Source organism: Artibeus jamaicensis, unplaced genomic scaffold (assembly GCF_021234435.1).
Source record: "Artibeus jamaicensis isolate MK-2021 breed Jamaican fruit bat unplaced genomic scaffold, CSHL_Jam_final scaffold_833, whole genome shotgun sequence".
NCBI lineage: Eukaryota > Metazoa > Chordata > Mammalia > Chiroptera > Phyllostomidae > Artibeus > Artibeus jamaicensis.
In genome coordinates, this window is record NW_026522056.1 from 2,507,529 (window position 1) to 2,524,806 (window position 17,278).

At 55.4% G+C, this 17,278-nt stretch overlaps 1 protein-coding gene across 23 annotated transcripts in view; it reads left to right on the forward strand.

Annotated features, from left to right (window-relative positions):
• MCF2L (MCF.2 cell line derived transforming sequence like) overlaps positions 1–17,278 on the forward strand; it is a 167,919-nt gene that overhangs the window by 140,163 nt on the left and 10,478 nt on the right. For all 23 annotated transcript variants that reach the window (XM_037140751.2, XM_037140809.2, XM_037140759.2 and 20 more), the window contains 15 exons: positions 732–846; positions 4,114–4,233; positions 4,530–4,721; positions 5,176–5,367; positions 6,020–6,179; positions 7,062–7,135; positions 7,420–7,496; positions 9,292–9,358; positions 10,165–10,280; positions 11,703–11,772; positions 12,993–13,085; positions 13,392–13,484; positions 14,383–14,508; positions 15,534–15,755; positions 15,975–16,067. In XM_037140751.2, the coding sequence (XP_036996646.2) occupies positions 732–846; positions 4,114–4,233; positions 4,530–4,721; positions 5,176–5,367; positions 6,020–6,179; positions 7,062–7,135; positions 7,420–7,496; positions 9,292–9,358; positions 10,165–10,280; positions 11,703–11,772; positions 12,993–13,085; positions 13,392–13,484; positions 14,383–14,508; positions 15,534–15,755; positions 15,975–16,067 (1,810 nt within the window). The remainder of the gene's footprint in view (positions 1–731; positions 847–4,113; positions 4,234–4,529; positions 4,722–5,175; positions 5,368–6,019; positions 6,180–7,061; positions 7,136–7,419; positions 7,497–9,291; positions 9,359–10,164; positions 10,281–11,702; positions 11,773–12,992; positions 13,086–13,391; positions 13,485–14,382; positions 14,509–15,533; positions 15,756–15,974; positions 16,068–17,278) is intronic.

Below are 17,278 nucleotides of genomic sequence, written 5' to 3' on the forward strand. Positions count from 1 at the left end.
CGCTGAGACCCCTCGTTCAGGGACAGGTGGGGGACAGGCGCGGAGCAGCTGCACAGCCTGCCTCCAGGCTCCCAGCCCCTCACAGACAAACCCAGGCCTGGGCCCTGGACTTTTAGCCCTTGTTCCTGACTCGTGTCTGAAGTTCACACGCCGAGCAGGTGTTCTGGGCCAGGGGCGCAGAGTTGGCCCTGGGGCACTGGACAGGCCTGTGTGGATGGGATGTCACTAACGGGGGAGGTTGGAGCACACTGTCGACCCCCCCAGACTCCGTTTCCTCATGTATTCAGTGGAGCTAGCCTGAGCACACCGGACACGGCGGGTGTGGGACCAGAGTGTTCACACTTGTCCAGCCTGGTGTTTGGAGCCCATGGGAATGACAACAGTAAGTGGTGGCCGCCGTTCTTCACCCACACGTGCCTTGTGGCAGCAGCTCACTGCGTCCTCTACCCCTGAACAAAGTTCTAAATAGTAACCCCAAACCTTTACCACCTCAACCTTGTAACACTTAGCAGACTCAGCCGGCCACCCTCCCTTTCAGGTCAGCGGGCCCCAAAGAAACCCCTACCTGCGAATCCTGGGCTTCAGTTTCCAGGATAAGAGGAGGCAAGAGTCTTAGAAAGGCTGCTTGGAGGCTGAGCCCCCCCACCCTGCTTCACATCCCAGGGGCGGTCCTTCCCGAGGCCCCACGGGTCACTCCAACACACAGCACAGGTGCTTCTCCTTTCTCCTAGGCTCCTGGCCCAGCTGAATGAAACCGAGGCTGCCTTTGATGAGTTTTGGGCAAAGCATCAGCAAAAACTTGAACAGTGTCTGCAGCTCCGGCATTTCGAGCAGGATTTCCGAGAGGTGAGTGGCCCAGAGCATGGAGCGCACCTGCAGGTGGGCACCTGGCGTCTGACTGCGGGGAGCCAGTGGCTGGGCTGCATCGCCTGGGTGCCTGGAGCTGAGTCATCCAGTTGACTGTGGCTCAGTGCGAAATAGTCTCCATTAGCCACAGCAAGCCACAAGATCAAGTTGGACTTAACCTTAAAATATGTGATTGGTGAGTAAACCATTACATGCAAAGATTATGTAAAATCTGCTCATTGGCATGTGCTTCCACGTTATTAGTCAATTAGTGGAGCAGTCTTTGTTCTCCCTTCAGCGTCATTTGTGTGCTCTTTTCTCTGACATGTACCTACTGTGTGCCCGCATGGGCCCTGGGTCCACTCAAATCAGAGATACAGCCCTGTCCTGTCTTGGGGCCGTAGAAGTGATGCGCCATCATTGTGTTAGATAGGTAGAGGGGGCCAGCTCTTCAGAAGCCTGTTAATCATTTCTCGTGCGGAATGCGTGCACTGACGCTTCCCTATGGTCTGGCCGTGGTACAATGTAGGAATGTAAAACGTTGCACCGTCCGGAGCAACACAGACCCAGGGCGGCGTCTTCCCTGCGCTCAGGAACCTCTGGTCAAGAAGGAAGAATCATACATCCACAGGAAATAAGCAACCACATCAGGTTCTGTGAAAAAAAAAAAACTGGTGTGGGGCCATGTCAAGGTGCCGGGTGAGGAGGACCGCTGAACTGTGCTGTGGGGCTGTCCTCCAGTTCTCGCCCTCCTCCCAGAGTCATGAATCTCTCCTTTGGAAACGTGGACCTCGTTCAGCAGCCTTCACTGAGCGCTGCTGACCTGGGGCCCGAGCTCGGGCCGGTGAGCTGAAGCAGCCTTCCTGACTCAGGCCAGAGCGGCCACAGCAGCCAGTGGGAACAGCAGGCAAGCAAGCACCTGACGAAGACGGTCATTCATTACTTATTTCTGTGGGGACTGAAGAAGGCACCTAAGACAGCCAGGCTTTGTATCTGTGGGTAATTGTAGGTTCAAGCGCTGTTGTAAGAAGTAATATGGAGACATCCGTGTATCCTACACTCAGTTTCCCCAAATGGTGACATGTTCCCCAAACTAAAGCACAGGATCACCACCAGGGTGCTGTGCCTGGCACACTCAACACACGGAACATTCCGTCACGATAGGGACCCCCACATTTCCCTTTCCCTCCCACGTACCCACTTCCCTCCCACTTCTACCCTCTGCTGAACGCCCGGCCGCCACCGATCTCCACTCCCGTAATGTCATTTCAAAAATGTGCTGTAGATGGGATCACACAATACGTGACCTTTCAGGATTGGCTCTTTTCACTGAGCATGATTCCCTGGAGATTCATCCAGGAGGTTCTGTGTGCCAACACTTTGTTCCTTTTCACTGTGGAGTAGTAGGTATCCATGGTGTGGACTGGCCACAGGTGAATCATTCACCCACGGAAAGCTCCCGGCTGTTTCCAGGGTTTGCTGTTACGAATAGCTGTTAGAAACATTCGTGTGCAGATCTTTGCATGGATGTGAGTTGTCGTGTCTCTGAGATACATGCGCATCTGTTTGGGCTCAGAAGTGTAATTGCTGGGTCGTGTGGTAGTTTCATGTCTAGCTTTTTAAAAAAAGCCAGGCTGTTTTCACGTGGCTGCACCATTTTACATGCCTAGCAGCCGTGGGTGAGGGATCCCACTTCTCCACATCCTCACCAGCACTTGGCGTGGTGTTATTTTAAATCTTCTACACATATTCTGATAGGTGTGCAGTGATGTTTCATTGTGGTTCTGTTTTGCATTTTCCTAGTGGCTGATGACCTTGACCATCCTTCCAAGTGCTTCTTTATCATCAGTGTGTGCTCTTCAGTGAAATGTCTGTATTTCTACTTCCCATTTTCTGATTGGACTGTTTCCAGTTTTGTTTTTACTATTGTGTTTTGAGAGCTTTTTATGTACTTTAGATATTAGTCCCTTGGCAGACATGTGTTTTGAAACTGTTTTCTTCCAGCTCGTCACCTGTCTTTGTACCCTCTTAACCGGGTATTTCAGAGAGTAGAGTGTACAGTGTGGATGAAGTCCAGTTTACACTTTTCCTTTGAAGGACTGTACTTTCGGTGTCAGTCCCGAGATCCTGGAGATGTTCCCCTAAACTCCCTTTCCTAAAAGATTTCAGTTTTTACACTTCAAGGCACTTTTGGTGCAAGGCGTGAGAATTAGGTCAAGGCTCACTTTCTGGATCCCGGAACGCCCAGCCGCCCCCGCCCCCAGCACTCATCTTTCCCCACCCGACTGCTCTCCACTTTTGTCCAAGGTCATTGGGTGCATTTGTTTGGGTCATTTCTGGGTTTGCAGTCTGTCCCTCTGTCAACACATGGCCTTGACTGTAGCTATTATAGGCCTAGAAACCAGGTGGATGACTCTTCCCATTAGATTCTTCTTTTTCAAAATTGTTTTAGCTAGTCTAGTCCCTTTGCCTTCCCATGTAAATTTAAAGTAATGTTGTCTTCATCTACAAAAAATGTGCTAGAATTTTGATAGCAATTGTGTTAAACCTCTATTTGAGGGAGAATCAACATCTTCCCTATGTAGAATCTTTCAGTCAGTGAACACGATATGTCTCATCGCTTATTTAGCTTTTCTTAGACATGTTTATCGATGTTGTGTACCTGTTCAGTACATGTTTTCTCTGATTCACACTTACATGTTTTACTTGTAAAAAAGCAGTTATACGTGGTGTCGTGTTTTTTGGTTGTGGTGTCGGTGCATTTATTGCTGTATGTAGCAATACAGTTGGTTTCTGCGTATTTATCTCGTCTTCTGAAAGCGTGCTGAGCACACTTCTTCTAGGAGTTCCTTTGTCCCCTTTGGGATTTTCCACACAGATGATCAGGTCACGCGCAGACAGGAACAGCGTGACTTCTCCCTTCCCCATCTGCATGCCTTTTGTTTGCTCGTTTACATTTTTAACTTTTTCTTGCCTCACTGAGCTGGCCTGAGCTGCCAGCCCCGGCGCGACAGCTGTGGGAGTGGGTGTCCTTGCCCTGTTTCTGGTCTTAGGGCCAACATTACGTAGGCGATGCTGCCTGCAGGGTTTTCTCAGATGCTCTTTATCAGATTGGGGGTTTTCCCTCCCGCTCTGTGTCTCCAGGGGGAGATCCCAATTTCCCTCTCCTCCCTCATTCCTGGTTTTGGTCATGTCTCCGTGCCCTCTCCTTTCACCTGTGGCTGTTTTGATGTGGGCCTGAGTTTCTCACCTGCTTCTCTGTTTCAGGTCAAGGCCTCCTTAGATGTGTTGGCTCAGAAGGTAGCGACCTTCACGGATGTGGGCAACAGCTTGGCGCATGCGGAGCACCTCCTGAAGGACCTTACCAGCTTCGAGGAGAAGTCCAGCGTAAGGACTGGGACACGGACTGGTGTGGGCGGGAGGCAGCCTAGTGAAGAGGTACCCAGGGTTGTCACCCAAGTTGCTTAAAAGGGCACAGGAATTGGGCTTTCTACTGTCAGAGTGGAAGCCCCCAACCCCAAGGGATGTCTGCAGGCGGCGGGGCAGCTGCCCGCAGGCCCACCCCTGACCCTGCTCCCACACCCTCCCCCCACCCTCCCCTCACAGATCCCTCAAAGGAAATAGCGCCCTCTTGCTTGTACTTAACCTAAGCCACACTGTGTGTCTGGGGCGGCTCTCTGCAGGCGGCCGTGGAGCGGGCCCGCGCCCTGTCCCTGGAGGGGGAGCAGCTCATCGACAACAAGCACTACGCCGTGGACTCCATCCGCCCCAAGTGCCACGAGCTCCGGCACCTCTGCGACCAGTTCACCACCGAGGTCGGGCAGCGGAGGGGTCTACTCAACAAGTCACTGGAGCTGCACAGCCTCCTGGAAGCGGTAGGCCCCCACCCCCGCCGATGGCCAAATCACTCTCGGCCCCACGGGGCCAGCTCCCTCTGTGTGGGAGGCACCAGTCATTGGTTAGAAGCTGGCCCACGCCCTCCTGTCTGGACGACTTTCCAGTGGCCCAGTTGGTCCTGTCCTGACACAGCTGTTTTCTAGAATTCACTAGCAACAGCTAACAATTTCTTTTAAAGGCCCGGAAACTTACCACCTTCCTGCCTCACTGCATTACCTCCCTGTATGTGTGAATGGGTCCTTTCCTGGGGCGCTGTGCTGCATTCCCTCCGGGGAGTCCTCTGGACACAGCAGCAGAACGAGGATGATGCAGGGCTGAAAATATTCTCCCGGATATAGCGGTTGGCAGACAGCCAGCAGGCCCCAGCGCAGACAGCCCGCACACGCTGCTAACAGTGCCATTCTCTCCCTCTGCCACGCTTCACCTGTCCAGTCCATGAAATGGTGCGATGAGGGGATTTACCTGCTGGCCTCGCAGCCTGTGGACAAGTGCCAGTCCCAAGATGGGGCTGAGGCAGCCCTCCAAGAAATTGAGAAGTTTTTGGAGACCGGTGCAGAAAATAAGATCCAGGAGCTCAATAAAATTTACCAGGACTACGAACCCATCCTCACCCAGGACCTGCTGGTACGCCAACTTGGGCCTTTCTCCTGTAGCTCACCTGTCCTGAATGGTGGGGAGTCACCCTGATGATGTCGAAAAGAATCATTTAATGAATTCTTAGAGGACAGTCAGCAACTGAGAGAGATACAGAGTTGGAGGGAGGGGTCATCTGGCTCAACTTTGCTTACACAGAAGTCATGGTCATGCGTCTCTCAAAAGGTGCAGGTCCTTCCCCTGCAAGGGGCGTGTGTTTGATGAAGCAGCCATTCCCCCGGGCCTGCTTCCTGTTGCCCCTCTCAGTATTGTGCCGAGATAGGACTCCTCTTCCATCTCCGCCAGCTGCACTCAGCCCACCCCCAGGGCCACCCACACGTTCACTGCCCCTTCCACAGGCAGCCTTCAGATGCATGGAGAGAGCTGCGTGTCCCCCTCTTCCAGCCGACCTTCCCCTAGGCCTGGCACCCTTCCCTCCGTCAGGGGCCACCACCCCTCCGCAGCCACAGCGGGCAGTGCCAGTGCAGGACTGCCGCGCTGGTGACAGGCGCTGCGTCATCAGCATCTAGCAGGGCGGTCATGCTGAGGGCAGGTCTGCACGTGGTCATTCTGTTTTTTAACTGCGGACACCAACACTTACAAAGCGTCTTGCTAACTAGTCTGTCACACCTCGTCACTTCAGGAACACGTGCAGAAGGTCTTCCAGAAGCAAGAGAGCATGGAAGAAATGTTTCACCGGAGACAGGCCAGCCTGAAGAAGCTGGCGGCCAAGCAGACCAGGCCTGTGCAGCCAGTGGCCCCCCGGCCGGAGGCGCTCACCAAGTCGCCCTGCCCCTCCCCAGGTACGTGCAGGCACAGCTCCTTCCTCAGGGAGTGCCCGCCTCCTGTTCCATGATTTATTTTGTAAATAATTACTGACAATTATGTACAATCCATGGTTAAATTGGTAAATTATTGGCACTTGGCTCACTTACTTGTTTATTCTCTTCTCTGCTGCTTCTGTGCTCAGCACAGCAGAGCCGATTGGTTGCAGCGAAGAACTGAAACACCCACTGTCGCAGGACCCTCCTGGGCCTCTTCTCCACACCAGTCTCTCCCCAGTCCATCTGCTCTCAGTGCTGTTGCCAAAATAGTTTTCCCCGCACACGGCTCCAGCCTCAGCCCCAGAGCCTCCCTGCATGGTGTCAGACGCCTCAGCCACTTCGGCTGCCCCGAGACACCACAACCAGTGGGCCATGGCCCCTCGTCGCCTCTCTCCCCAGCACACCCCTCTCCAGGGCCCAGCTGGACGCAGTGCCATTTCCTGAAGACTCCTTCCCACCACTTCCCTGTCCCCAAACACACTCTTCCCCAGTAGCTGAGACCTCCTACTGCTTTCCTGGGGTGGGGGTGGGGGGGACTTGGTGAATGTTTGAAGTTGGTGAGAGCCCTGGAGAGCTGGCTCCCAGCCCCCAGTGCGGAGAGGCCTCCTGGCGGAGGAGCTCCTCCCCTGTAGGCGGGGAGCCCCTCCAGGGATGGGAACTAACGCCAGTGGGCTGACCCCGGGTGGTTCCCCGGTGTCCCCTCCTCCAACTGTCTCCCATTTTCCTTCTCTTCGGTTTTGCTGCGCTTTCCTCACCTCCGAAAGTAAAGAAATAAATCCCAGGCACTCCTGGTGTGTTTTTCCTCTCCGGGCAATAAGATACAAAGTTGTACCCACCTCTCTCCTCTTCCTCCCAAACCAGGAGTCCGGAGAGGTTCAGAGAACAACAGTTCTGAGGCCAGCGCACTCCGGAGGGGGCCCTACAGGAGGGCCAAGGTGAGGCCCCATGTCCCTGGCACGGAGCCTGCACTGCCCCGAGCCCCGCCACCTCCTGGCGCCTCACCATCCTTGGGGGGCACCCAGCCTGGTTCTCCCAGCCCTCTCCCACCCACAGGCCCGCGCACCAGGGCCATCCTCCCCTCCCCGTCCTGCGAGGTCTCAGATTTCCCACCCGCTCCCAGATGGAAAGTGAGCTTGGACTCCACGGCCTTGGTCAGGACGTCCGGCTGCGTCTTCTCGCTTTTGGAATCTTGATGCGCTATGCGCTCTTCTCTCTCCAGAGCGAAATGAGTGAGGGCCGGCAGGGCCGGAGCAGCTCCACGGGGGAAGAGGAGGAGAGCCTGGCCATCCTGAGGAGGTGGGTGGGCTGCCCTTCCAGGCGCCGCTGAGTGGGACCCACCCGGTCTCAGCCTTTGTCCAGGACAGTCGAATACAAATGAGCCAGCGTTGGAGAAAAATGCCAGACTCTCCCCCAAAGCCACGATGTGGGAGCACAGCTGGCGGCGTGGGGTCCACACACATGTGTGCAGTGGGCAGTGTGCAGGCATGGAGGGCATGTGTCTGTTGCACAGGTCTGCATCCGAAACCGAGAGGAATTTGGGTTTCCCTTAGAAAAGTCACGTGTGCCCCTGGGCCCCCGGGCAGGACTGTGATGATATGAAAAGGGTTGTTTTTCCTTCAAGGCCAGGTGAGAAGGCAGGCATGATCCAGCCTGCCCAGGCCCTTGGGTCACGTGCAGGGGTCAGCCACGTGACTGCCCCCGACCCAGCTGTCTGTCTCCCTGGAGAACTTGGTCCCTCCCAGGGGCCTTTCCAGGCCCTCCCAGCTCCATGTGCTGGGGATCACGTCTCTTTCTTCATTCCTCCCCTCCTGCTTTTTTCACCATTTTTTACCCCCAGCTCTTTTTCTTCTTTTAAGATTTTATTTGTTTATTTTTAGAGAGAAGGGAAGGGACGGAGAAAGGGAGAGAAACATTAATGTGTGGTTGCCTCTCACGCGCCCCCTACTGGGGGCCCGGCCCACAGCCCAGGAATGTGCCTTGACTGGGAATTGAACTGGCAACCTGTTGGTTCACAGACCTGCAACCAGTCCACTGAGCCACACCAGCCAGGGACGCCCACCCCCCCCCAGCTGTTCTCACTGCACACCTGGGCTGTTGCCACGCACTCCCTGGAGGTCTTGCACATCCCACCCTGGGGTTGCATCTGTCCTGGGCACAGAGCTCTGATGAGTTCTGAACTCTTGACAGGGAAGACACTTCCAAAGTCCTTCCCGGGACTGGCAGGCACTTTCTTCCTCAAACCCTTCCTTCCAGCCTAGCTAGGCCGTCCACCCTTCCACAAAGGCAGCCTGCACCCCGCCGCCTTCCTGGGTCCACGGGCTCTGAGATCAGTACACAGAATGCTGTCCCCGCCCCGTCCCAAACACAATGCCTGGACCTCAGCGTCCAGTTCAGTTCTCCACCAGGGACATCTCCCCTTCGTTCTCACGCTGAGCTCCATGCTCCCAGGCTACAGTGCTCCCCTCCAGCTTGCGATGGTGAGAAAGAAGCCTGAGGCCCCATCTTCCCTCTCCCCTCACCTCCCCGTTTAGAATCACTGCCTCTTTGAACTGAGGCCTAGTGCCTTGTTAGGTGATGACGACTGTTTCAGAATGGATCGTGCTCGATATTCCCAACCCGAGAGCACCCCCGCCCCTACTCCAGGCTCTAGTCCCTATGTATGAAAATGGGATGTTTGGTTGTAAGCAATTAGAAGGTGGTCTTCATCCCTAAAAAGACATCTGAGCAGCTGGTTTGCTAGCCCCTGCCTCTCTTGGGACTCCATAACTTGATGAGCATATAGTTCTACACATCATCACTGTACCCCACTATGTGCAAGAAGGTGTAAACTGAACTGGCTACAATGATGCTTTGACGGCCCCCAGGCAAGGAGCCTGGTGTACAGGCACAGGAGGGGCTCTTCCTGGGGTAGAGAAGGGGTGGCTGGTGAAGGAAGTGGGGATGAATCTACAGCAGCAAGGAGGCCAGAGAGGTGACCTGAAATAGGAGGAGGCTCGAGTGGCAGGGCTCGTTCTGTGCAGCTGGCCCCACCGCAGGGAGGTGGGCCAGGGAAGCTGCTCCTGGATTGATAAGTCCTGGTACCCGTTCACAGGCACGTGATGAACGAACTCCTTGACACGGAGCGGGTCTACGTGGAGGAGCTGCTCTGCGTCCTGGAGGTGAGCCTGCCCTTGGCGGGCGGCCGGGCGTGTGCCGTGGGCTGGGGTTCCCCCGGGTGGTCTCGTGTCTGGCACCAAGCATGTGAAAGAAGGCTCACGGCAGCTTTACTCATAACAGCCCCAAAGTGGGAGCAACACAAATGTCTGTCAATGGGACATGGGGCAAGTAGGCTCAGGTGGATTTGCACAGAGACAATATTTATAGCAAGAAAAGGAGCCGCTGCCCAGACCAAGCACAGCCCTCAGGAGCGCCGTGCCGAGTGGAGACTCCAACCAACGTGCGTGTCATTCCTGCAGAGGAAGCCCAGGGCGTACGGAGCCGGTCTGGGTGCAGAGGGCCGGGAGGAGCCTGCTGGTGGCGGTGGTGGCCTGGGGCAGGCAGAGTGGCTTCCGAGTGCTAGAATGTTCTACATCTTGATCTGGGCAGTGGTTACAGGGGTGTAGACATAAATAAGTCATGAAGATGTACGCATAAGATTTGTCCCATTCATAGAAATATCTCGATTTTGAAAAGGCTAAAAGGAAGAAGAATAGAACCGTCTCTCCCCACGCCCCCCAAAACTGGCACGGTTTGTAATTCATTCATATTGTGTGGTGCTTGTCCAGATGACCATCTTAAAAATGGTCAGTGACTAAATACGAGGTGGATTTGCTTTCTAACACCTGAGACGGCGTCACCCGCCCCACTAGCCCCGCTGGGCAGCCACTCAGAGACGGGGCTTTGGTGGTGGACGACTGGGCTGCTGTTAAAATGGCCAAGAGCTACACCTCAGGATTTCCCGGCTGACCCCTCTCCCCTTCCACAGGGCTACGCTGCTGAGATGGACAATCCTCTGATGACGCACCTCCTCACAGCAGGCCTTCAAAACAAGAAGGATGTTTTATTTGGAAACATGGAAGAAATTTACCACTTTCATAACAGGTGAGAGAGACCCTTCCTCTGACCACAGCACTGTCCAGCCTTTCAAGTGGCCTCCTGCAGGGATCTGCAACCGAAACAGCCCTGGACTGTGCATTCCTGGTGGGGGATGTCCCTCCCTCCCTCTCTCAAGATGGGATAAGCTCACAGAGGGGCCACCAACCTAGAGCGGTTTGATGGGAAGTGCCCAGGGCTCGTTCTCTGAGCCGGGGTAGTTGGTTAGAAATGGGCCTCCGCCCGTGGGAAGATGCCTCAGAGCTTCGTCAGCATGAAGATGTAGGAGCAGCCCGCCCCTCCTGCCTCTCCCTGCCCTTCAGGACCAGCAGAAGCCAGCCCCCACCCCAAGTGTGGGCGTGCTGGGGCAGCACCAGAGGCCGTGCCACTTAGCAAAGATGGGTTTGTTCCCAAGCCCGTTCTTGAAGAGGGTGATGACATCAGATGTTCCTTTCCTGCCCGTAATACCCTGGGACAGCAGTTTGTGGCGTCCCCGTGCTCTGGGGAGAGTGTGGCTAGTCCTGGTAGTGCTGCTTTCCCCGGGTTCCTACTTGCAGTTTGCAGGAGCTCATGGGAAAGGAAATGAGCCAGCAGACATAGGTGGGTAGGGAGGCAGGAAGATGATGGCCATGTCTGTGTTTCTTGAAAAAGGGCCAGCTATGAGCCGACTCGGGGAGCCCAGCCCGCATGGGACTCGGGCCCCACCTCCTATGGGTGTCAGGGGACACTTTGCCCCTCAGTCATTAGCATCTCTCACCCGCCATTGACAAGGGTGGTACCAGGTCACAGCTGACCCCTGCCTCAGAGCCTTCCTTTGGGAGTTAAATTGAGAGAACGCCCTGGACCTTCTGCATCCCCGAGGGCTCTGGCCAGTGCTTGGGCACCGGGACCCCGGCTGCAGGACCAGTGGAGTGAGCTTCCCTCCCTGGGAAATTTACCCCCATGGACAGATGTCAGTCAGAAATGGAGGACGACTCGGCACGTGGCTCGGGAATGAAGCTGCACTGGGGAAGGTCTCGGGGAGAGAACGGGGCCCCCATTACAGCCGCAGAAACCCGACAGAGCACTCAACTGTGAGGTGCACTTCCAGAACCTCCAGATGCTCTGCCTGTCTGCTCATGGCCTCTTCATCCCACATCTGCGCTGATTCTTAAAAAAAAAAAAAAAGTCCTGAATTCTGTGCGGACACCAACACCGGAAGCATATAGGGATCCGTGGGGGCCATGGCTGCTTAAACCTGTGGTGCAGCCAGAGCCCCGGGAGCGACAGGGGTGGGCTGCGGGTTCCTGAAGTCAGACTGCGTGCTTACGCACAGAGCTGCTGGGCTGGGGGTTAGAGCCGTTTGGAAAATGATAGCTTATTAATTTGTTACAGATCCCATCTTGTTCAGGTTGCTTATCGTTCGACCTAATGCACGCTTTCCTTGTCTAGGATATTCCTGAGGGACCTAGAAAACTACATAGACTGCCCAGAGCTGGTGGGAAGGTGTTTTCTGGAAAGGGTAGGTGTTTTTTTAATGTGTACTTCCCTGTGCCTTACTTCCTAAAATTACTAGCACATAGAATAGTAATTTTAGATTCTGTTACAGTCCCCAGCTGAAGTCACACGCTACCAACATTTCCAGTTTGGCTAGGTTGACCTGACAGTCTTCGGTAGGGCTGGAAGAGTATGCTTTTTCCTAAAGCCCAGTAACTACGCTGAAAAAGAGAAAAACTAAAACACACGAGCTCTGAGACATGCCAAAATTATCAAAGGCCTAAGGCTCTGATTGTGTTCAATGAAGCTGAGTGTGTCTCAGGCTGGCGTTTTGTTTTGCATTTGGTCTTGTTCTAACCGAGACGCCCTCACGGACTGGCTGACTTTGGGCCAGTCATCCTGTTCTCTGAGCCTTATTTGTCTCGACTCTTTGAGATAGTAGGTGCCTGCCTCCTTCTGGGGCAGGACAATCCACCCAAGTGTGTGTGTGGATGGGAAGGGGGCTGAGGAGAGGCTTTGGGAGCAGCAGGGCTGCCGGGTACTGGGGCCTGTGGCGTCCCACGTGACCCTCTCCTGTTGATCTCCGTCAACTGCGAGGTGGCAGTGTGGAAAATGCAGCCAAGCTTACCGACAGCAATAAAACTGAGTCACTTTCACAAAACAAGCAAGAGTGCTGTAATAAATTGATATGAGGAGGCCAAAGGCAGGAAAAGGAGGAGCCGTGATGATGTTTCGGCGCAGCCTGGCTGTGATGCTTGTTGGTGCTGTGTGAGGACTGGGGTGGAGCAGTCATGCTGTAGGCCAGTCGTTCTCTGAGTGGGTCCCCTGGCCAGCAGCCTGGATCCCCGTCTCTGGGGGAACTTGTGAATGCAGGTTCTCAGGCCCCACCTCAGACCTGCCCAGTCAGAACCTCGGTGAGGGCAGCAGCCTGTCTGCACAAGCCTGCAGGCAATTCTGACGTGCCTGCAAGTTCGAGCACCACCTCGTAGGCTAAACTCTAGAGATCCTGTCCGTGTTAGTTCTATGTTTATTTTTGCACTGTTAGACCTATGGCAAAAGCCAGCTATACAGATTGAGCCAATCTGCATGCGAGATAGCCCTGAGACGTGAACTTCTGGTGGGGTGTCACCTGGGGGTCCCACGACGAGGGAGGTGGCTTCTGAGGTGGGGGGTGAGCGGGGATTCGGGAGGAGGCCGAGCCGGCCCCCCGAGCCACGCCGTGACATGTCTCTGCCCCGGGCCCAGATGGAAGAGTTCCAGATCTACGAGAAGTACTGCCAGAACAAGCCCCGCTCGGAGAGCCTGTGGCGGCAGTGCTCCGACTGCCCATTCTTCCAGGTGTGTTTCTGGGCTGTGTGGGAAGCAGGGGTGTCCAACCTTTGGGCGTCTCTGGGCCTCGCTGGAAGAAGAGTTGTCTTGGGCCGCACATTAAATACATTGCGACACATAATCACAAAAAACATCTCACAACATTTTAAGTAAATTCGCGATGTTGTGTTGGACCGCATTCACAGCCATCCTGGGCTGCGTGCGGCCGGTGGGCCGCAGGTTGGACACCCCCGCCAGAGTATAATCTCCTCTACTAACTGACTCTCAAATGAAGAATAACGGAAACTGTCTAAACCGGAGGTTCGGTGGTTTCAGGAATGCCAGAAGAAACTGGACCACAAGCTGAGTCTGGACTCCTACCTGCTGAAGCCGGTCCAGAGGATCACCAAATACCAGCTGCTCCTCAAGGTGAGACACCGGGCAGCCACGCCTGGCTGGGCATCCCCTGGAGACCCCCGTCCCGACGTGGCCACACTGTGGCCACCCTCACTGCCACATTCTCCCCTATCTCAGGAAGCCTCTGAGCCACCTTCCTCCTATCTCTGCGAGGGCCGGGCTCTCCCAAACCTTTGAGGCAGCCTACTGTGTGCTGGCCATCTTTGGGGCAAAGGCAGGGACACCAAGGTGAACAGATGGACAAACCCCGCCCCATGGAGCACAGGCTCAAAGGGCCCCCACCCGACACTGGCCCGTGCTCCCGCACTGGCCTCCCCAGCCAGGCCTGGCCCACGTCGGCTATCTCTGTGGGCCCACCACAGGCAGCGCCACGGGCCGGAGGGAGTGAGCTAACAGACATGGAGAGTGCATGTGCAATGAGCAGGTGTTCGCGCAGGTGTTGAATTTGAAAGGAAGGAGTACCAGTTTAGAAGTGGGGAGACAAGCAATCGGATTCAGTCTGAGTTTGCAAGGGTCAGAGCTGCACAAGGGTGCTGGCCCTGGGGGAGTATGAGGGGCTTGCACTTGCCAAGCTCAGCTGAGTGTCCACTGGCTCAGGGAGCATCCCCAACTTGCAGCATCTGTCTAGCTGTTGTGGGGTGGGGTACAGGGGCTTCAGGGTGGTGGGGGACAACTTCTTGAACTGCTCCTAGGCCAGTGGTCCCCAGGCAGGCCCCACATCCCGGGAGGGTATGCGTGTCTACATGCATGTGTGGTCTTATCCTCGCCCGTGATGACTGAGCAGGGAGCCACCGGGGCCTGCACTGCCGGGGCAGGCACTGGCGTTCCAGCAGCTCTCAAGGGAATGGTAGGGATCAGTGTCAGGATGAGGATGTGAGCACAGCTTCTTCTTCCCACACCCCCCTCCCAGGAAATGTTGAAGTACAGCAAGAACTGCGAGGGGGCAGAGGACCTGCAGGAAGCACTGAGCTCCATCCTGGGCATCCTCAAGGCCGTAAATGACTCCATGCACCTCATCGCAATCACAGGCTATGATGTAAGGACCGCTGAGGGTGCTCCTGCCGTTCTCCCCGCACTGCTGGAGGTGCTAAGGAGCCTGCTTGGTGGTGGTGGGGGGTGTTCTGCCAGGCAGCAGGCTGAGATGGGCCCAGAGCCAGAGCAGAGCTGCGCCCTTGAGCTTTAACAAGCATGCAAATCACCAGGAATCGGTCAAAACCCGGTCTGACTCGGAGGGGTCTGGGCAGGTCTGCACAGGGGCTCAGCACCGTGTAAAGAAAATGAGGAAGTTTCCTCCGCCTGGAGGTGCACCTCGGAAAACCTCTTCATTCCTGGTCTTTCCCTGAGGTCGGCATGTCTCGGGAAATGGGTGTAAATCCGTTTTCTCTGATGCTGCTTGTGAGCTGACAACATGTAACAAGTGGGCAGTAAAGTCAGCTTTCTACCTTCTCCTCTGTGTGCCTGTATCAGGCCAATTATTAATAATGATCAATTATTAATTTGTTTGCATTTCTCTAAGTCTCTTCAGCACTCACATTCTAGGTTAGAGTATTTTTACAGCAGTTTTAGGTCCACAGCAAAATTTAAAGGAAGGTGCAGAGATTTCCCCTAGACTCCCTGCCCCCCCAGGCACAGCCTCCCCCGTTATTAGCATTCCCACCAGAGTGGGACGTTTGTTACAATTAATGAACCAGCACCAGCACATCATTGTCCCCTAGAGTCCACAGTGCGCATCAGGGCCCATTCCCGGCGCTTGCGCATTCTGTGGGTTTGCACGAAATGTCTCATGCTGCGTGTCCGCCGTGGGAGTTATCTCACAGAGTGGCTTCCCTGCCCTAAGCATCCCCGTGCGCTGCCTCTCCATCCCTCCCCATGCCCCCCACCCCTTAGCAGCCACTCATCTGTTACTGTCTCCATAGTTTTTCCTTTTTCTGAATGTGACATAGTTGGAACCTGGAATGCAGCTTTCCCAAACAGCTCCCTTCACTCGGCAACATGCATCTAATGCACGCCCCGACACTCATTCTGGGTTTTAAATGCTCCTCCTGTTGCGACACATTTTAGGGGAATCTGAGTGACTTGGGGAAGCTGCTGATGCAGGGCTCCTTCAGTGTCTGGACGGACCACAAGAAGGGCCATACCAAGGTGAAGGACCTGGCCAGGTTCAAGCCCATGCAGCGACATCTGTTCCTGCACGAGAAGGCCGTGCTCTTCTGCAAGAAGCGGGAGGAGAACGGGGAGGGGTACGAGAAAGCCCCGTCCTACAGCTACAAGCAGTCCTTGAACGTGAGTAGGGCTTGCTCCCAGCAGCCTCGAACCTTCCTGGTGCCAGTCCTGGATCCTAGAGAGAGGGATCGGGACCCGTCCCACGTCGTAACTGAGCCTTGGTCACGACGTCTGCCTTCTGGCACATGCCCCTTATCTTTGGCTGTGGGCGTCCAGGATCTCTGGCACCCCTAACCCCCATCTCAAAACTAACACCTGCCCCCCACGGTGTGCTCTCAGATGACAGCTGTTGGCATAACGGAGAACGTGAAAGGGGATGCGAAGAAGTTCGAGATCTGGTACAATGCCAGGGAGGAAGTGTACATCGTTCAGGTAGGACCCCAATCTTTCTCTCTCTGACCAGGCGCTGGGGACTCCTGAGTCTCTTAGGATTGCCACTGAAAGGCTTCTAGTGAGACCCGGGGTCTAGAATCTTCCATGAAGTTTTAGTGCCCAGAGGCCAGGAACACCACTACTCATTTTGGGGGCACTGCCCTGGACCATCTTAAACCTGAGCTGAACCCAGGGCAAACTACAGGGAAGCTCTGCAAGTTAGGGGTGCTAGAAGTGTCCTTCCAGAAAAATGAGCTCAGGCTCCTGCAGCCCCGGCGTGGGTGTGCCGGACGCCATGGGGGAACACAGCTAGCCTGTGCCGCACCTGCACATAAGACCAGGCCCTCCTGGCGGGAAATGTGTTCTGAGTCCTTACCTGTCCTCACCTTGCTGGTGAGAGCGGGAGATGGGTAAGGCCATAGTACATTTGTGAGCCCATGCAAGACCCCAGGTGCCCTGTGACTGGTCAGCCAGCACGGGGAGGTGCCTCTCCCAGCTGCCTTCAAACTTCTGACCCACTGGATGGTGTGGTCCCAGGGCTATGTGGCAACCCGGTATCATACCACACTTACTGGTCTACAACTCACAACACACACCAGCACAGCCAGGCCCAAGGGCCCCCAAGGGCTGAGGTGAGGATGTGGCTCATATCCTCAGGCCCAACCAGGCCCAGGGTCTGCAGAGCCCAGCTGCCCACCCAGCACTGCCCCTCAGGCCTCACACCGCACTGAGGCAATATGAAGCCCTGGCCAGGGTTCACGCTCTTTGCAATCTCCCTCCCCCTGGAAGTTTAGAATCCACTTGTGAGGTGGCAGACTCTGGCTATCCTTGTCCCCTAAAATGGCATCAGGGCCACTTCCCAGAGAACGTTACTCTTAAGGAGCAGTGTGTGCCGCAGGGTCCTCCCACTGAGTCAGCCCTCAGTGGTTGTGCAAGCGTATAGGCTGGCTCTCTGTCCGCTGGCTGCTGGTGCGGTGCCCTGGGCCCTGTCGGATCAGGCCCTTGCCCGTGGGGCGAGGTCCCGAAGCAAGAGAACGTGCTGCGGTTTCCTCCCTTCTCCGTTCTCACCTACAGTGCTCTCATTGCCTATTTCTAAAATTGCCCTTGAGCCCTGGCTGGTGTAGCTCAGTGGATTAAGCACAGGTCTGCGAACCAGAGGATCACAGTTCAATTCCCAGTCAGGGCACATGCCTGGGTTGCAGGCCAGTTCC